At 41.1% G+C, this 18,798-nt stretch overlaps 2 protein-coding genes across 11 annotated transcripts in view; one reads left to right on the plus strand and one right to left on the minus strand.

Moving 5' to 3' along the window:
- The window catches only part of wdfy4 (WDFY family member 4), a 42,894-nt gene that overhangs the window by 6,501 nt on the left and 17,595 nt on the right, over positions 1 to 18,798 (minus strand). For all 5 annotated transcript variants that reach the window (XM_034099986.2, XM_034099985.2, XM_034099989.2 and 2 more), the window contains 26 exons: positions 18,371 to 18,537; positions 18,176 to 18,295; positions 17,909 to 18,088; positions 17,667 to 17,825; positions 17,135 to 17,261; positions 16,882 to 17,033; positions 16,509 to 16,747; positions 16,303 to 16,418; positions 15,802 to 15,993; positions 15,607 to 15,716; positions 13,159 to 13,236; positions 12,843 to 13,034; positions 12,311 to 12,386; positions 11,998 to 12,212; positions 10,241 to 10,389; positions 9,486 to 9,600; positions 9,054 to 9,139; positions 8,899 to 8,961; positions 5,396 to 5,438; positions 5,130 to 5,249; positions 4,907 to 5,030; positions 4,718 to 4,827; positions 3,483 to 3,633; positions 2,653 to 2,744; positions 1,339 to 1,548; positions 1,085 to 1,208 (listed from right to left, as the gene is read on the minus strand). In XM_034099986.2, coding sequence (XP_033955877.1) covers positions 1,085 to 1,208; positions 1,339 to 1,548; positions 2,653 to 2,744; positions 3,483 to 3,633; positions 4,718 to 4,827; positions 4,907 to 5,030; positions 5,130 to 5,249; positions 5,396 to 5,438; positions 8,899 to 8,961; positions 9,054 to 9,139; positions 9,486 to 9,600; positions 10,241 to 10,389; positions 11,998 to 12,212; positions 12,311 to 12,386; positions 12,843 to 13,034; positions 13,159 to 13,236; positions 15,607 to 15,716; positions 15,802 to 15,993; positions 16,303 to 16,418; positions 16,509 to 16,747; positions 16,882 to 17,033; positions 17,135 to 17,261; positions 17,667 to 17,825; positions 17,909 to 18,088; positions 18,176 to 18,295; positions 18,371 to 18,537 — 3,510 coding nt within the window. The remainder of the gene's footprint in view (positions 1 to 1,084; positions 1,209 to 1,338; positions 1,549 to 2,652; positions 2,745 to 3,482; positions 3,634 to 4,717; positions 4,828 to 4,906; positions 5,031 to 5,129; positions 5,250 to 5,395; positions 5,439 to 8,898; positions 8,962 to 9,053; positions 9,140 to 9,485; positions 9,601 to 10,240; positions 10,390 to 11,997; positions 12,213 to 12,310; positions 12,387 to 12,842; positions 13,035 to 13,158; positions 13,237 to 15,606; positions 15,717 to 15,801; positions 15,994 to 16,302; positions 16,419 to 16,508; positions 16,748 to 16,881; positions 17,034 to 17,134; positions 17,262 to 17,666; positions 17,826 to 17,908; positions 18,089 to 18,175; positions 18,296 to 18,370; positions 18,538 to 18,798) is intronic.
- Positions 5,495 to 8,857, plus strand: lrrc18a (leucine rich repeat containing 18a). 6 transcript variants are annotated; one of them, XM_034099990.2, is made up of 4 exons: positions 5,495 to 5,571; positions 6,306 to 6,470; positions 6,581 to 6,696; positions 7,891 to 8,857. In XM_034099990.2, the coding sequence occupies exon 4, from the start codon at positions 7,895 to 7,897 to the stop codon at positions 8,696 to 8,698; it is 804 nt and encodes a 267-aa protein (XP_033955881.1). In that variant the 5' UTR covers positions 5,495 to 5,571; positions 6,306 to 6,470; positions 6,581 to 6,696; positions 7,891 to 7,894; the 3' UTR covers positions 8,699 to 8,857. The 6 variants fall into 6 exon arrangements, with proteins under 6 accessions (XP_033955881.1, XP_071061791.1, XP_071061788.1 ...); XM_071205690.1 differs by having other exon boundaries at positions 5,531 to 5,571; positions 6,398 to 6,470; XM_071205687.1 differs by having other exon boundaries at positions 5,566 to 5,656.

The raw sequence follows: 18,798 nt of genomic DNA on the forward strand, positions 1-18,798 counted from the left end.
AACAAGCTGAGGCTCTGTCCTGGGGTTTTGCTTGTTTGTGTGTGCGTATGTGGGTGAGGCAGCGAGAAAGTGGCTGTAATTGTACCTGTAATTGACCAATTCTTGCAGGAACAGGCAGAAATCATTATATCCTACAGCAAGTTCCGCTGCCTAAATCCCCAGAAAGAAGTTATGTCTGCATCTGTTTTAACGGTCCTTCTCCTATTCATCTCTATCTGCTTATTGATCAGATCAGACACTGTAAGATTTAATATGAAATGTAATATGCAGGAATCTCTCCCTGAGCATTCGCAGATTCATCTCCTTTCCCTCAGTGGGCCTGTAGGGATATTCAGATTATTAAGTAGGGCTCAGCGGAAGAGTCATCTTCACATTGTAGCTCTAACAGATAGCTCCTTCCACCCCTTCATAGTGTAAATTAATCTATGGACATTCTCGCTCCGTTCCAACGATCCTCTGGAGACCTGGTCATCTTGTATAGAATAATTGACAACAAATGTTGTAAAATAAAACAAAGGAGGAACAATACAAAATAGGGACAAATGAAGATCACTTAAACTGATTGAATTCAGTTTATTTAACAGAAAATAGGTAATTTAGTTGTTTGGAATGATCTGTTGTTCGTAAAGCTTGGTTTTGACTTTAATTTTATATCATCATTAAAGGAATAGGCACGTTGGCTGAGGGTACACTAAATATGAATTTGCAGTCAGTAGCCGATAAGCCTAGCATGGCATAAAGACAGAAAGTCATTGGAAAAAGCTATCCTGGCTCTGTCAAACATTTGAAAAACATGTTATATCTATTTTTTTTTTTTTAAACAAGCTTGAGAGATGCTGGTAGACAGATTTAATTTTTTTACTTTAGACAGAGACAGCAAAGGTGTTTCCACCAATAGTAAGTCTTTGTACTAAGCTGGGCTGGGCTGCAGGCTACTGTATAACTTCATAGTTAGCACCCAGACATGAAAGATGGTATTTTTTCACCAAACTTTTTAAAAGAAAGCAAAAAAAGGTATTTTCCAATTTTTTTTAACAATTTTAGACTGAGTTATTTGGTGTCTGATTTGTGTGTGTAGCTGTACCTCTATATGACTGTTTGGTGGTCTTCAGTTGATCCAGTTTGAAGAAAAATGGAGTTGGATGTGGTGGTGATGATGATCCTTCTTTCTTGGTGCCAATGCGAGGTGGATGTGGCTTTGTGAATAGCTACAGTATGGAAAGGACATAGATCATTCAGAAATACAGAATAGTTCCAAAAACAATATGATGCAGGAACTCCTACATGCAGAAAGTAATGTACTTTCTACACTTGTGAAACTAAGCTTTTACTTTTTACCTGTTTGGGAACCTGGCCAAAGTTGCTGATGTATCCTAAGATTGTGCTTTTGATAAGAGGGTCCTTTGCATCCTTCCAGCCCCTCTTAGCATAGAAATAAGGGTGGAAGGTGTTCACACTCTCTACAGCAGCAGGGCCTTCCTGCCGGTACCCGAAGATCAGGTCGATCCACAGGTGGAGGTGGGCACTCACATATTCACTTTCCAAGGCCTAAGGGAAACAGTGCAGGAGATTGTGGCATAAAATCAGACAACATATTCAAGTAATATTACAAAACTACTATACATGCACTGTGCAGTCTTAAAATACAGCGGTGTGGAGTGCTCACTGTTATTACAGTTAACTGTTAATATGAGAGTTTAGAAACACAGGAAACTTCTACAAGAATGCACAACCGATTAAATTATTCAGGTATGGTTTCTTCCAAAAGTCAATTTAAAGTCTGGAACAGCAAGAAGCTGCACATCTGTGTTATGAACATGTGCGAATTAAAGAATGATTTGGGTGGAATTAGCCAGAGATTGGTTTTGAAGAGGTAACAAGGAAAAGTGGGCATTATGACCAGCATGTGTATCCTTGCGCCCGAACTTAATAAACCCATCCTGGAATAACAGAAAATGAAAAAACATCATAACAGGGATATTGTCCTGAGTTAATTTGTCTTTGGAGGAAAAAAACAATCTTCTAAAGTCACTAATTTTAAGAATGGTGGGCAATATGAGTAGTTCAGTAGATTACAGAGTGATAACTATCATATCTACCCCAGGAATGGAAAAAAGGAGGGTCAGACTGAAGAAATCAGACCAACAGAGAGACCTTAATATTTACAGAAATAATGGCAATGAAAAAATAAGTATTGTTCCTGCCATGAATAGTGTTAAATAGGCTTGTTGTCCTTCACCGTCTGTTGTCTTACATATAGATACATGCCTTTCCATAGATGTTCTGAATAAAAAAATTGGTCACAACAATTGGTCATTATACTTTAAAACAGTCAGTACTACAAGAGTTTAACTGTACCAAACTCGATGAGACAAGATGGCATTTAAAGAATAAAATGAATGAGACAGTGGCTGTTGTAAATAAGATCCGTCTCTTATACTGTGGGAAAAAGACTGAGGACAAACAGGCTACTACACAATTACAGTTCAAGTATAACAGTAGATACTTGTTTTCGATATAAAACCTTTTGTGTGCACATTCATCAGATAATATTGACAAACATTAATAGGTCTCATGGGAAACGCTCCTGTATGTAATAGACCCGATTGGACAATTGTAACAGACAATTCTGTGAGGTTGGGGGTCACTGACCTCTCGGTGGATCCTAATGAACTCCTGGGGGTCACCTTTCGCCCATAGAGGCAGCTCCACATCTCCCAGAGCGGTTCCATCCTCCATGCAGCCTTTACAGATATGGATATAACATGCAGGGTCACATCACATTGCAGTGTTTCATCCTTTTAGAGCAGTTTAAAGATACATTTTGTAGTTTTTCTTACTCCTGGTGGCACTGTGGAGCAATGTACGAATTTCTTCCTCATTTTGCTTTGTGCGCTCAACCGGCATATGGAAAAGGACGCATGTATATGCATTAGCCTGTGGGTAATGCAATCCGCATCCCTGATATTCGACGTTAACAATGCAGTTACTATGTTTGTTTTTTCTATTAAAATTGTCTTTCGAAATGATTTATGAGGTGGGAAATGCATTTTAGATGTGTGTAAGGCTTTTATAATGATTTAAAAAAAGAGTGTATGTAAACAGATTTTTTTGTTGCCATCAACGTCCATTGAAAGACCATAACAAAAAATAAGCAGGTATTGGTAAAGACCAATAAGCGTATTCCTTTCTGCCCTACACCAGTATTGTTGTCCAAAATGTATTTAAAACACGAAATGTTCGAAGGGATTTTTTCCCTCTTTTAAACATTGTGATTTTCAAGATGTACATCTTCTAGTAGGGGAGAGGGCTTGGGACTGAAAGCCCCAAACAGGGTTGGAAAGTCTTGAAAGTACCGAGAGCAGGTTTTGGGCTTTTTATAGCACAGGTTGACAATGAGAATAAAAATTAATAATGATAATCCTTTGAGCAAGTTTTCAGTCAGTCATCTAGATTCACAGAGGATGGGTTGTGGTACTGACCCAGCTGGATGTGGTTGGAGTTGAGCAGGAAGTCAGACAGGTAGAAGAACTCTGGGATCAGCTCTCTGACGTCCCCCGTGTTGTCTCTGGAGGCCGACTCCCACTCCTTCTTTATGCTGTAAAACATCCGATCGGGGATATCAAACACTCCCTGTGTGGAGAGGAGGCACAACACTGTCAGACCCCCGGCACACTGTAGAACCAAACTTTAGGCATTATTAATAAAGTAGTATGCTTGATTCAGTGTAGTGAATCATGTTTTAAATTCTTTATTGCATTATGTAAGCAGGAAATATTTGCTATTATTTGAAGGAAGCTTTTCATCTTTCCGTAAAATTCCGTCCTCATGAGAGAGAATGTAATTTAGAGTAAAACAATTACCTCAATGAATGAAAATAGCATATATGCTGGTAAACGTGGTTAGAGATGTAAATCCAGTTATGGATATTACTATACGGCCGTTATGTGATTCAGAAGACAAAAAGGCACCAGACTAACATCTTTATTGCTTTATTCTGACTATCAAATATGCATGCCTTTTCATTATAATCAATTGGATGCTGTATTGTAAATTGATAACATCTTGGCTATTTGCATTGGCCTCTTTTAAATGCTTTCTGTAATTATTTGCATATATATTAAAATCTTCTTATAATCATTCCAAAAACAGCATTGAAACAGGATCTAGAGTTCTGAAAATAGCTTATGTGAGATTATTAGCAAGAATATGTTTGAAAGTTGAAAAAGATGACAAAGTGAAGAATGTCAATTTAAATGTTGGCCTTTTAGTTGGAACTGAGTGATGCAGGATATACTGAACTTCTGCCATTACTCCAGGGAAAGTTAAGACTGCACCTGCAGTGATCAGCAGCGATTCAAATCAATATCAAATTGACTCACACACATTAATACATGCATTACAGTTGAAGAGCTTTGCATTTACAAAAAGCCAAAAATACAAGTCACATTAGATAACTGTTCAGTGCTATACTTAAGTAATGGATGTAATTGATGTCATGGCACTATAGAGTACTGTAGATTTGCATAGAAACAAATAGTTAATTTTATCTTCTATGTGAATCTCAACTGTTTTGTTTTCCCCCCCCAAAGAATGGTCAGTAAGCAAACAATTAGTGCCTGTTTCTTCCACAAAACTCCCCATTGTGTTAATCCAATAATGGCTTATTCACTTTTAGGGGCATGAAAAGACCAACAATGACTTTCCAAGGTCTCACCTGCAGTGTCAGGAAGGTGTGTGAAAATGGCTCCATCCTGACAAGAAAGGAGGCTACGCTGATGGCTGAGGAGTAGTGGGTGCAGTAGTGGCATCGTGCTGACAGATTTCCTATTGAGTAAATAGGCGTTGAATAAAAAGAGCACTTAGCGTAAAATAATGAATGACGAGCAAAGAGCTAAATAGGTACCTTCCCCCTCAGTGGTCTCAACTTCTTCATATCGTTTGATGAACATCTGTTTCCTTTTCTCCGTCTGCGCTCCCATTGGCTTAGACAGATCACGGAAAGTTGCAGGATTTGACAGATCGATTGTCTATCGAGGACAGAGATAAATCAAACCAGTAGGTAGGACTTTCATCACTCCATCACTTTACAATATTAATGTTTAAGATGTCACTGTGTGTGATCTAACCTCTGACTGGTAGTCAGCCAGGACCCAGGGGAAGACCGGGTACTGCATCAGGTCATTGTATGTCCTCCCAGCAATGGTGTTCAGATGCATCAAGTACTCAAAGTTACTTATTTCCCCTTTCTGGAAGACAAAAAACAGTAGAAATGAGCTGAGTAGTTTTAAACAAAAGTGGCCTGGGCTACTAATGATATCATATCTGTTCAGCATTTTGTCAGTCTCTACTGAGGTCAAAATCTGTGAGCACAAGCTACTGTTTATCATATTACCTGCCAATTTACAAGGGCAGCCTTTTCCACCACAGGAGTTTTCCTAAAGCACAGTAACAAAAGAAAAACATTGAATTAGCATCAGAGGCTAAACACAAAGTTATTTTGCATGCTCTGTTGCCTAGCAACCCATGTTGAAATGAAACACAGCAGAGTTCTGAGGCAGCAGAGTGGAGGTGAGTGAGTGAAACTGAAACCGTGTGTACACAGCTGTAGGATTAGTTATGGGACGGAGGTGAGCTACACTTGGTAGCATAAATAGTAAGTAAAGATGTTGAGGATGTGGCAAAAGTTGACATCCGTAGGTTATGAGGGAGTTACTTTTAGTTACACTGTAGCAGGTCTGACTAGCTTCCATCAGCAGAGTGAGCTATTTAAAAACAGGAAGACATGTTTTTTCTTCTGCGGTGAGTTTTTAAATGACATGCAGGGGGTTAATGATAACTGGTTAAACAAGGAACAACATATTTATTTTACATTTCTGTCACAGAACGGTGCACTGATTTATAAGAAAAAACATCAAGACTTCCTGCTTGCCTTGTGTTGAAAAGTGCTATATAAATAAACTTGCCTTGCCTTGCCTTGCTTGGCTAAGCTAAGACAAACAAGATGTTCGTCTACAGCTGTTTTTTTCATTTAGTTAGTTTTAGGTGTTTGATCAAAGAATGTTGTAAGGTGATCCTTTTATGGGCATTCACTTAAATGGAGGCACTGACTTCAAACTGCTAATCACAAAAACAGCTTGATTAAAATACATTATTGTTGTGTTTTCAGCTAAAACTAAATGTAAACAAAATGACAAAGTTGCAGGAAATGTTATCATGAATTGAACTCATGTAACACCATGCTAAACTATCTAAATTAAAGAAGCGTTGAAGTGCCCTGATATCTCTTTTCCCTCTGTGGCCAGTAACACGGCAATAAAGTCCTGGCGCCAAGCACCCCAGTTGCTAAGTAACGCTGTTAAACAAGAGGAACCTTGACTTTCTGTGTTTGGTGTAGGAGGCCGAGGGAAAGGGTGATAAACACCGACTGTGCATTTCTGATCTCTACTCTTGACCTCGGAACAACATAGGCAAGGACTACCAGACATTATTAATATAACTAATACATGCTAACAAATCAGAGTTTAAATGTGTTTAATGTTTTGCTGCTGTGTTTTAACATTGTGATTTGTGTTGTCAGGGTGAGGGGCTTTGAGCTGAATGTCCGCTTTGCAGAAGCTAAAGCGGTTGGCGTGTTTTTAAAACTGAAGACAACTTGAATCACATTGATTAAAGAAAAAAAGAAGATAAAATATGGTGAGTACATATCTTAATTTATGTTGAAAATGAACATTTCTTTTTTTTAAAAGAACAGTGACATAACAACTGAAACATTTAATTAGGTTGCAAACAGTAAATGTGTTTTAAAGAGTATGTAGCTCCTTTAATTGCATCCAATAAGCCCTCTCCTCGTCCAATATCTCCTGACCAAATTATTTTGTAAAACTACACTAAATCAATCACTGTATTTGGCCCAGTATGTGTTATCTAATTGCAAGCAATAATTTCATGCAATAGTTTTCTATAGGAGGTTATAATGGGAACAAGCACCAGTGGATAACCCCTCTCATCCTGAGGATGATGAATGAGGCGAGAGAGGGCCTTGGGGTGTAACACAGACACAAACAGACACACCTTGCTCTTTGAGACAGGGAGGGGAGAAGAGCGGGGCCTCATCACACTCTCCAACTATCATTTATCAAAGCCCTGATTTCACTCTTTGTGCACGTGTATATACTATAGTACAGTACATGCATGTCTGTCAAAACACTTGCATGTGAATGCCCCCCCAACCCCAACACACACACACACACACACACACACACACACACACACACACACACACACACACACACACACACACACACACACACACACACACACACACACACACACACACACACACACACACACACACACACACACACACACACACACACCTTCTTTGCCTGAAAAGAGCAGCTCATTCAGTTGAATGGTGAGGAAACATCAGCCCTCGTTTGTTTTTGCTGTATTACCCAGTGTCGCCTCTCCTCTATTGTTCCCCTGCATTAGCCTTAATTAGAGAGTCGTGCTCTTAAATACCCCCATGGGCAACACAGGCTTAGCACACACACTAGTGTAGACATAACACTGCACACACTCACACACATACGCACACTCACACACACACTCAGCACCACACACACTCACAGCCGCACACTCACTCACAGCTCAAGCTCTCATACCTCAGAGAGCATGCTTTCCCTACTGCCCCAGGCCATACATAAGCCCTTGTATCTGAATAAATCACATCAGCCTTACACACACATACGTACGCGTAAACATACACACATCACATGTGTTTGCTATAGTACTGTTGTAGATTAGATGACTTATTGGAAATCCGCCTCTTGGGGGGCAAAATTGAGGCTGAGCCTAAATTCTAAATTGTAATCCGATGTGTTGCAGTACCATGCCCAAAAAGAAGGGAGCCAAAGGGACAAAGCTGACCCTCAAAATTGCCAAAAAGGCAATACGGATGACCCCGGATGGACGGCACAGACTTACCCTAAGCAACATGGGTATAACCATCTTCCCAAAGTGTCTCTTTAAACTGACCAACTTGGACGAATTGGACCTCAGCCGCAACTCGATACAGAAACTCCCAGATAACATTGGGAATTGCTCATCTCTAAGATTTCTGGATCTGCACAGCAACAAGCTGGAGGCTTTGCCCAAGTCCATCGGCAACCTGGCGGGACTGACACACCTCAACCTCTCGAACAACCGCCTGATCTCTGCAGGTCTCCCCTCCTCTTTGGGATGTCTCACCAGCCTGAACATACTCAATCTGGGGATGAACCAGCTGGACACCCTTCCTCCCAGCATGGAGGCTCTAGATAGTCTGCAAGAGCTAGGTCTGTTTGATAATCTTTTCATTCATCTACCAGAGTTTGTGAGAGGGCTACGCAACCTCACAAAGCTGAACATGAAATGCACTCCACTATCGTATGTTCAGGGGGATGGTGAGGAGATGCAGAAGGAAAACTCAGAACCAGAGGAACATGTGTATCTAGTTCATGAGAGCAGCCTGTGTAGGACATGCCTTAAGAGATGTAAAGACCAGGAAGGAGGGCTTATGAGAGGAGGAGGGGGTGATGCATATGAGGAAAAAAGGATAAGGACTTATAAAGGACTGCTTGTGCCAAACTCAGTGGCTGCAGTCCATCAGGATGTGTGGAGGATAAGAAAAGTGGAACACATGCAAATCAAATGACAAAACAGCGTCATTAAAATTCCTCTTAAATTAAATGAATCTCACAGGCAGCTTTAAAAACTTGAATAGTTGTGCATATTATCTGCATAGTTGTGCATACTACACTACTATTTTTTGATGTATTAACTTCATTCCTGAAATAAAAAGAGCGACATGTTACTGACTTGAATTATTGCTGTATGAAAACTGTGGACACTTACTTGGCATTAGCAATGACCTCAGCAACCCCTCTGCCTTTTAATGCTGACACTACTGTGCACAACCTGCAGGGAGACAGAGAGGAGCGATTGAGCATCAGCCTTCAAAATGCTGAGAAAAAGCATTTGTTAGCCTCCAGTCTATATGAATGTGGCACCTTTTATATGCAGAGACATGGTCTTTATTCAGGAACACCAAAAAGGCAGACAGTCCATTTTTCATGAAGACCTCGATAGCATTGTCCTGAAAGTAACAGAGACACAGCGTTTTTTCAATGACATTTATATCTAAACTTAATACAAAAAGTATGGAAATTTGCCAAGAAGCATTGTTACAACAAATAAATAATCTACCAAACACACATTTCCTTACTTTTTGTGTTAAGTTTAGTAGATATTTAGTATCTATAAGATCCCTTTTAAACCTGCACTTAACATGAACCTTATCAGACTCTCTGAAAGGTAACAACGTTAATTAAAATCACAACAAATCTGATGTGAATTTCAACTAAAACCTGTCTAGAAACCATCTGAATATGAGATGCATGTCAATGTAAAGCATCTGAATGAGAAATTAGGATATCGTCTACCTCTAAAAGGAAACGCATGAAGCGAGCATCCTTGATGTCTTCATAGAGCCAGCATCTGCAGCGGGCTGGAGACAGCTCTTTACTCAGCATGGTGGAAATATAGGAATCCCTCACACTGGCAAGGAAAGAAAGGGACACAAAGAAAATTAGACGACCAATTGAGTGTTAGTGAGTAACTAGTGTTCATTTTGTTTTAATGTAGTCTTTGTCCTGTCTCAAATGTACTTATAGGTTTTATAACTTAATTATTTATTCAGGTTTAAGTTGACTGAATGTCTGAGGATATTAATTAATTAATATTATATTATATATATTATTAATAACTTATTTTAGAAAAAGAAAACCATAATATTTTATCTAGTTTAAGAGAATTTAACTGTATATATTTTAGTATTTTTAGTCACCAGATTATAATTCAGTAAATGTAGTGAAGGCAAAAGCAATAATTTATTTTGAGATACAGAGACACAAAGAGAGAGACTTTTTGAGAAGTGACGAAAACAAAGAGACATTTTGATGAAGTTTTTACTTTTTAAAATCACTTTTTGGCCTTTTTTTCTTAAATGATTTTGAATATTGATATCATCATAGTTTTGGATAAATGATGAGGTTGACATCTTGTCAAATCTTAGTCATGGAAAAAAGGTTGTTGATATTCATATATTGATTATTTCATAAGGAAATAAACAATAATTGGGGGAAGTAAAAAGCAAATGTATGATCATGTAATGATTAGGTACTGTACACAGCTGTACCTGCTGGGGTGGTGTTTCCTGCAGCAGACATCTCCAGCAGGACTGAGCGTGAATCCCTCACACAAGAGTAGGCTCTCATTCCCGAAGAGCAGCACCCCTTCCGTCACTCTGAGGCCGCTCACCGTCACTACACACATCTTAGCCTTTACCTACAGAGAGACAGGGAGGAGAGACAGGGAGATGCATTAAGCCCTGTGTGAGAGGCACAATACCCATCAGCACAGCACACTTCTCTCCCGGGACATGACATGGCAGCAACGCAGGCACTCCAGGCTTTACTTGATTGATCATTTTAATCACATATTCTAATCATTATTAAAAAGACACAGTTGAACACTTCATTATCAGAGCTGATTGATGGGGAGCAGTGTGACTGTGCGTTTCATCCAGCGCCAAAGTGGACCCACATGCTGCTTTCAGCGCTGGTTGTAGCTAATGCTAACTGCATTGTGATAATGTGCGGCTAATTCTATTGTCTCCCCTCATTTCACAGTGAGTGTGTGCACCTGGCTGTCTCCCTGTGTCGGCCCCTCTGCAGGCCCTCTGGGACACAGCGCCCAAAAACCATATGGGGCCCCAACACACCCGCAGGCCCCTCACAATTTATACTAATCAAATCAGACCGCCTACATCCAGACACAAAGTCACACACTGGTGTGGACGAGGCCCTGCCTGGTCATTATTAGGAGAATTAATCACTGCCAAACACACAATAGGAAACCTGCTAAGTGATCAGAACCTCTTGTCTGAATGCACACATCGAGTCATGCTATGATGGATAATATCACTTGACACACAAGGCGTTTAAGAAGAGACAAGGCGAGCAAGTCTCTCTAAATGGCAAAGACATTTTACATTGAGCTATATCATGGTCAAATTGTAAAGCAGTATTCATTCAGTCTATACACACTGGCATCAGTCCCTCACAATAACTAGATTTGAGAAAAAGACAGTTTAATTTATTGTTACCAAAGATTAAATACATAACAATAAACTTGTTTCCTTATCGTTTTACTGTGCACTGGACAGCGTTATCAGTCTGTTGGTGATTTAGCTGATGATGGGAAGGAGAAAAACGGAGGACTTTTATAGACTGCGAGCCTAATGTCAGACCATTGATTTCTCCCCACACACATTACTGTCATAATCACACTATTGGCGCTGGCAAGCTAATTATGAGTGTGTCTCCCTGTGTGTGTGTGTGTGTGTGTGTGTGTGTGTGTGTGTGTGTGTGTGTGTGTGTGTGTGCGCGCGCGTGCGTGCGTGCGTGTGTGTGTGTGTGTGTGTGTGTGTGTGTGTGTGTGTGTGTGTGTGTATTTTTCAGAGCTAATGACTGTGTTCATTTGACAGGAAGCTCAGCAGGACTCACACACTGAACCACTGCAAGACAACAGGACACACTTGCACACATCACACACTTACTAAGCGGATGCAAGACAGCCTGCATCACCTCCTACTGTTTTTATTAATACTTCTGTCAGAAACATTAAAAGCCGCGGCTGGTTGCCGGAGTGATGAGAGTCCCTGTCAACATGTGCTGTGGTTTCTAACTCAGTGGAAGAATGAGAAGAGCTGGGCTGAGCCGCCACATTAAAACATTACACTAATGAGGAAAGATGAAATTGTGATAGCAGCGCTGGGCTATTGGAATCCCTTAGTCTACATCAGATAATTATGATTGTGAATATTAGCAGGGTGAAAAGGAGGCATGCTGTATTTAACCCAGCGTACCAACACACCCTCCTGTGTTACAGTACCTCCTCTCCGGGCTGCAGCTTCTGCAGGATGATGCGTATGTCATGGCAGTCTTGCATGTGGGAGCAGGACTCAGGGGTGAGGGGGTCGGCGGTACTTTCAGTAACAGCAGTGGTCTCATTGAGAGCGGGGAAGAAGGTCAGATGATCACAATCCTGTCCACCCTCCTCTTCATCCTCTTTAACCTCGGCTCCAACTTCACACAGGATCTTGGGCTCTGTCGAAAAGGAAACAAATGTATCCACTGAGCTCACATTCAACACAACCTTTTATGGTTATAAAAAAAAAAATGTAAACCAGGGATTATGTATTTACCTGTGTCACCTTCTGATCTCTTATTGTCCTCCTCAGACATGCCGGTCCTTAAACCCATACACAGCGTTCCTAGCACCTGTTTTAATAGTAAAGCAAAGTTAAAGGTTTAACACTAATAATAAATAGGGATGAACCGACTAATCGTCCAAGTATTAGGACAACAGCAGATTGACTGCTACTGCTGCCTATAAATCTGCATGAAAAACATAGGTGAAGGATAGCCTGGTCGATGTTACTAATCCTACATTTACATTTAATAACATATCAATTATGTAAAACACAAGAATTCATTGTTCATTTAAAAAAATAAATAATTGTTTTATACATTTTGTATGAATACGTTTGTGCTCATTTGAACAATTAAGATTTTCCCTGGAACAACACAGGGAATATATAATAACAAAAACATTGGCATCTTTATACAGTAAGTCAAATTGTTATTTTCAACATGGGTACCGGCCCGGAGTTTTAGTCAGTGGATCCCTAATAAGGACCATCACACACTATCCTGCTGCACACTGAAAGGCCATACCCGTTTGGATTGTCTTCGAGCCTTTCTGCGGATGCGTGATCTGGTCCTGTTGGGTCCTTCAGCAGCATCCTGCACCCAGTCCTGGCTCAGCAGCACCCCTGGGCCGGGGCCGAACACAGCCCTCTCCCTCATCAGCTCGGCCTCCACAAGCAGCCACTTGGAGCTCACTCGCTCATACTCACTGGCTCTTAACTGGGACACGGAAACAGGCCCGGATAGAGGGAGTAGATAACACAGAGATGAATGAGTACAGATCCAATTTGGGCTATTTTATTACAGTTCTTTTTGTTTATTCATGAACACAGTTCTGTCAGACCTGTAAGTGGTTTGTCCTCATATTCTCAAACATGCTGTGGCCTCTCTGTCGATGAGACTCCATGTAGGACAGAAACTCCTACAAAAAAAGGAGAGTAACCTGATGGGTGCAAATGAAAAGAGCAGGCGGCACAATCGCTCTTCCTCTAACTCATATTGTAAACACACATCAGGTTCACAGAGAATATTGTGTTTATTATAATGGTATTGTTGTTTCCTCATGCAATTACAATGCATTCATACAATTACATCTGTTCTAAATTGCATTCAGTGGGCAAAATAAGCTAGTGGCTACAGTCTTACAATAACCCTGTCTGGAAATGTAATCATTTGTTGGTGAGATCTAATTAACATAAACATTAATATCACTGAGCCACACCACAGTCAAGGGCAAGGCTAGTGTGTGTGCGCCTTTACTGTGCGCGAGTCGATTAAAAGAGAAAAGGAAATAAAAAATAGAAAAACCCCAAAACCGAGCCGTGTTGACACTGCAGGATGCTGATGTTCAGCAGACACACTGGGATCATATTCTGACTGTTAACTGCTTCATTAAGCCCATCATCACAGCAGTGCTCGCTGCGAGACTAGTGAAACAACATGTGTCCATCCTCACAGCTGACCCAGGAAAGCCATTTCATTGACTGAATGAACATGCAGTAACTTTTTATATCTAGTCTTATTTACAGATGCTAATTCTGTGTTTTCGGAACAACCCCATTAATGCAATAATTGATTTCAAGTACAATAAGAAATCTACTTCTGTAATACAAGAGATTCAAAAATTCAATGTAATTTCAGACTAAATCCATGCGTAAAAGTTGACAACTAACTTTGACAAGCTCTCTGGAGAATGAAAACTGTTTCCTCAAATGACTGACTGCCTATCCAAATGAGATGTTGTGCAGAGAAGAAAATAAAGGAGTAATTTGAGGGGAGATTATAGAAATATTACAGACAAAAAAAGAGTGTAGTAATGAAGTTTGCAAACTAGAGCCGTGCTGCGGCAGATAAACAGCAAGTCGGCGTCATCGCCTCCTAATTTCATTCCTTCATTTGGACAAACATAAGTAATATATAGCATTAATTACCCTATTTAGCAGATAGGAACCTCATCGGCTTTTTAAATGCTGCATTAAATACATAACTCATCTCTTCCCTCTGCAATTAACATTAGAACATCACACTCATTTCCATTTTAATGACTTCCCAACAATACGCCACCTTTGATGATAAGGCAACATAATGTCAACTTCATTCTGGGCTGGCAGTGAATGTGTAATGAACTTAACGTGATCATTAGTGCTGTTAATTATCTTTCTAATATGAGGACACAGATATGATTATGGAAACTGCATTCGCTGATGAAATAAATCTCTAGAAGAATTGCACTGAAGCTTGACTGAGGACAGAGTCTGCCTATCAGTCTCAGGATTCTCATTCATTACCTACAGAAGGCTTTACAAAAGTAAATATCTGAGACTTGGAAACCATGCTCTGTAGGAATACATCACTGCGGATCCAGTGACTCAGAAGAGAGTCCCATTAAGCTCATGACTCGCCAACTAAATGTCATACGTTGATGATCCCGAAATTAATTAATGACTCACTTGTTCCTGCATGAAGATGAATGGAAAATTAACAGACTGGCTGACCACTAGTGAGGATTTAAATATCCTTTTTGGAACACTCGCTGCATGCTTCATACCTATGAAGAGCAAGGCGGTGCAAGACACAGCAGAGAGGGAGAAAGCAAACATCCCTCCCTCTTCTTCCCCTGCCTCTCAGACGGAAAAAACAATTCATCACCCTCTCTGATAGCCTGTCAAAAACTGATATGATAAAGAATAACATCAAATGAATAATGTTTTCATCAGATTGCTACCACTATAATTGCCAACCCGATTTCTGTCGGCAAGAGAAGCGCACAAACAAGAACACACACGCTTTGTGGGGGTGAGACAGACACACAGACGCGGTAATTTCATGCCTGTGTGCCTGAGTAATATGTCCCCGCTCCCTGCTCCAGATGGCTCAACGTCTTAAGCGTTGTGGGGGAACTAATGATGTGGGCCACGTGTTTCGGGGGGAAAAACAACAATAAATGCGTCTTTAACCTTCAGCAGCAAACAGTGTGTTGTAGTGAGTGTTCCCATGGATAGGCCTAACAGATATCAATTACTAAGCCCACTCAGGGGCAATCAGCTGTGATAATCCAAATCCATTTAAAGAAATAATCAAACACCCCCACAGGGCTGGACGGCCCACAGCACAAACACAGCAGTGACTTTGGGATGAGTGTTTGGGCACGGCGCTCTGGGACACTAGGGCACCTGGGGAAAGGTAACAACCCGACATTCCTCTAAGGGACAACAGGCACCAAAATACAAATCTCTACAGTATATCCCGCCCCCTGAACTGGAACATTAAGTGAAAGTGAGTGTGTGTTTACCTCAACTGTTGCTGACTCTTTGTCAAGTCTGCCCAAAGCTGAGCGAACAGCGCTGCTGATCACATCAAACCTCTTCTGAGAGCTGCTGGCCACCTTCATTTTATGAGACTCTGAGAAGGCAAACACAATGTTTTTTTAGGGGATAACGTTTACATTAAGGCATCTTTCCCTTCTGCAGTTAGAGTCAGAGCTAACCTGTGTATAGCAGCCAAGCTTTTTGTGCCATCTCCTCCCACAGAGGGCTGATGTCCGTCATGCGGACGGGCCCTGTCCCTGCAGCCCGGCTCGCAGAGATCTCTATCTTTGAGGTTTCTTCAAGCGTGTGCTGCCTCTCCACCATCACCTTTGACCAGCAGGCCTCTGCTAGGGAGACTAGCTCTGCGTCATCTGACACACACACACACACACACACACACACACACACACACACACACACACACACACACACACACACACACACACACACACACACACACACACACACACACACACACACACACACACACACACACACACACACACACACACACACACACACACACACACACACACACACACACACACACACACACACACACACACACACACACACACACACACACGTCCTGTAACTCTCGGGTGAGCCAGCAAACCTGCATAGACTTTTCAGGCTAAAATGATGAGTCTAAATAAATCCACACATACTGGCCTTCATACCTGTGGTAATGTCTGCTCCGTTGCCGAGGCATGCAGGATGTCCGGTTCTACGAGCACAGAATGATCCCTTTTTGACAGCTGCTTTTTGTGCCACACATCCAAAACCTTCAGGGTAGCTAAAAAAATAAAATGTAATTGATTAAATTACCAGTGAATCCTGGTTTCAACTACATGCTGTGGTATCTGAATATTGATTTGGCTATTACCTGCCCGATCGTATCAGTAACAAACAATGAAGAAGGCATGTGATGAAGTTCACATTGGCATTGTAAGTTGCCATGACAACATCCCAGCGTTCCATGAATGTCTTTAAGGCCATGGTGACCCCTTCCTTTTCGTCCTGGGAATGTCGCGGTTGAGACAAGAGATAAAGCAGCACTTTATTGGTGCACGAGTAGAGGGCTGACACGGCCTTCTCTTTCTGAGTGGAGCCTTTCTCCAGAGCCTAGAAGCACACAGCAGTGTATCTATTATCAGTCTGTATAAACTACTACAAGGAAACACTAGTGACTGATTTTCACAATCCAGTGCTACTATTGGAAAAGAATTATGAGGTGTGTGTTTATCTGTTTGTCTCACCCCCACAATCTGATCAGCAAAGAAGTTGATCAAACTCTGCGAGTCAACCAAAAATGCTCCGCTGTAAAGTTTCTGCTGCAGAGTCTGACTGAAGAGCACCACATTCTCCATCATCAAGCCCATCTGACCTTCAGGCGTCTCACTCTTGCAGTCTGAGAGAAATGATAAAATCAGCACATTCAGATAACATTTTTTTCTTTGCACATGGTCTGGCCAGTTTGGGCTATGAGTAAAGGATGTGTTGTCATTTTACCGTGTGAGTTCAGATGAGTGTTGTTTTCCTCCTCATGGCCGATCATGTGAATAATGTCCATGATCAACTCCAGCAGCTCAGTCTGGAAACTCTGCCTCCGCTCCAGCGATGCATCATCAGGGGAAAACTGGCACATGCGGTTTAGTTCAAATAACACTGATCACTATTTTGTTGTGACTGCTGATACTTCCATGATGCTTAATTGACATCTTGTCTAATGTTGTCTGAAATGTAGGTGTTGGTGGTGGTTTAAGTGTATGCACATTGGGCTTGTCTGGATGAAAACATCTCAACATGATCTGTTCTGTAGGCATACAGATGTACCCTCCTAGTGGTCAATCATATTACCTACAGCACCTTGGCTCTGCCTTTTTTAGTAACTGAGCCAAGAGTGGCATCTTCTGGAGAAACTAGAGTTTGCAGTATCGTACCTAATAAGTTGCATTTTGAAAATAATGTTTATGTGTTGCATTTATGTTGATATTTACCAAGACACTGTAAATGATTGGTTATTGTGTGTGCTCGCATTCACCTCCAGCAGCAGAAAGAGAGGATGTGCTGTGTTGTTGGCACACACATTAAGAAGACTGTCCATTAGCAGAATACGGAGGAAGTCGCACACCGGCTTCCTGTTTGGATGACTCCTGAATGTGTCCTCACATTCACTTGCAATGCAGGGTTCTACCTCACACTGAAAGAAGTGATCAAATGGGTGAGCAAAACCAGACATTTGAGAACAGCTCCGGTTTCATAAACCCAGCGTAACAGACAAACCTCTGGAACGTCCACAGGGTACACAACTCCAGCGAGGGTATGGAGAAACTCAGGTGAAGCCCACAGTGGGTCTCTGGGCCGGATGTTATGGAGGAGACAAAGGAACTGCATCACACTGGCTGGGAGCTGCGTCTCCCATGATGCATCAGTGCCTGACATGTGCTTTGTTGTAGTAACAGGCTGTTCAAAAATAAAAATAAATGATGGGTTTAATGCTTTATAAATGTGGTGAATAATACTGTAGATGTAAGATAATTACATTCTCACCTTAGTGATGATGACTTTGACTAATTCCAGCAATATTGTAGCAGCTTCAACACAGAGCTGCTGAGCAGGACTGTCTGCTTGGCTGTCAATCAATGACTGTAGCATATCATCCAAAGGCACCTTAGGGTGACACATAATAGGAGCATTAGGAAAGGGATCATGAACAATTCGACTTAGAAGATGAAGAGTACCCACTTTTCCATCAGCAGTGTAAATGGCCTTCCTCTCCAGCATCAGAGCAGCCAGAGCTTCAAACACTCGAGGCAGGTGGGAGTGTCTGCTGAGCAGCCCCTGAAGAACATCAAAGCCTGGACACGTGGTGCTGAGGCACTCATAGGACCAAGAATGGGCTCGAAGGTTGTCTGGTGACAATGGAAGAAATCATTGATAGATGTTGGTTTTGGATAAAAGCCACGCAACAAATATTCCTTATAGATCAACAAATCTTAAATGAATGATTTAGCATGTTTAACACATCTAAACTTAAATTAGGTTGCTAATAATATTATTTCAATATCAATTTAGATATTTGAGTCTTGTCGTTTGTGTATGCAAAATTGTGTTAACTGATCATTTAATTTGTATATTTCAGTGAGCTGCATGTACTTTGAATTAAATATCTC

Source organism: Pseudochaenichthys georgianus, chromosome 15, assembly GCF_902827115.2.
Source record: "Pseudochaenichthys georgianus chromosome 15, fPseGeo1.2, whole genome shotgun sequence".
NCBI lineage: Eukaryota > Metazoa > Chordata > Actinopteri > Perciformes > Channichthyidae > Pseudochaenichthys > Pseudochaenichthys georgianus.

Excerpts from the sequence above, each read along its gene's own strand:
- lrrc18a (XM_034099990.2), top strand. The coding sequence starts at position 7,895 with ATGCCCAAAAAGAAGGGAGCCAAAGGGACAAAGCTGACCCTCAAAATT.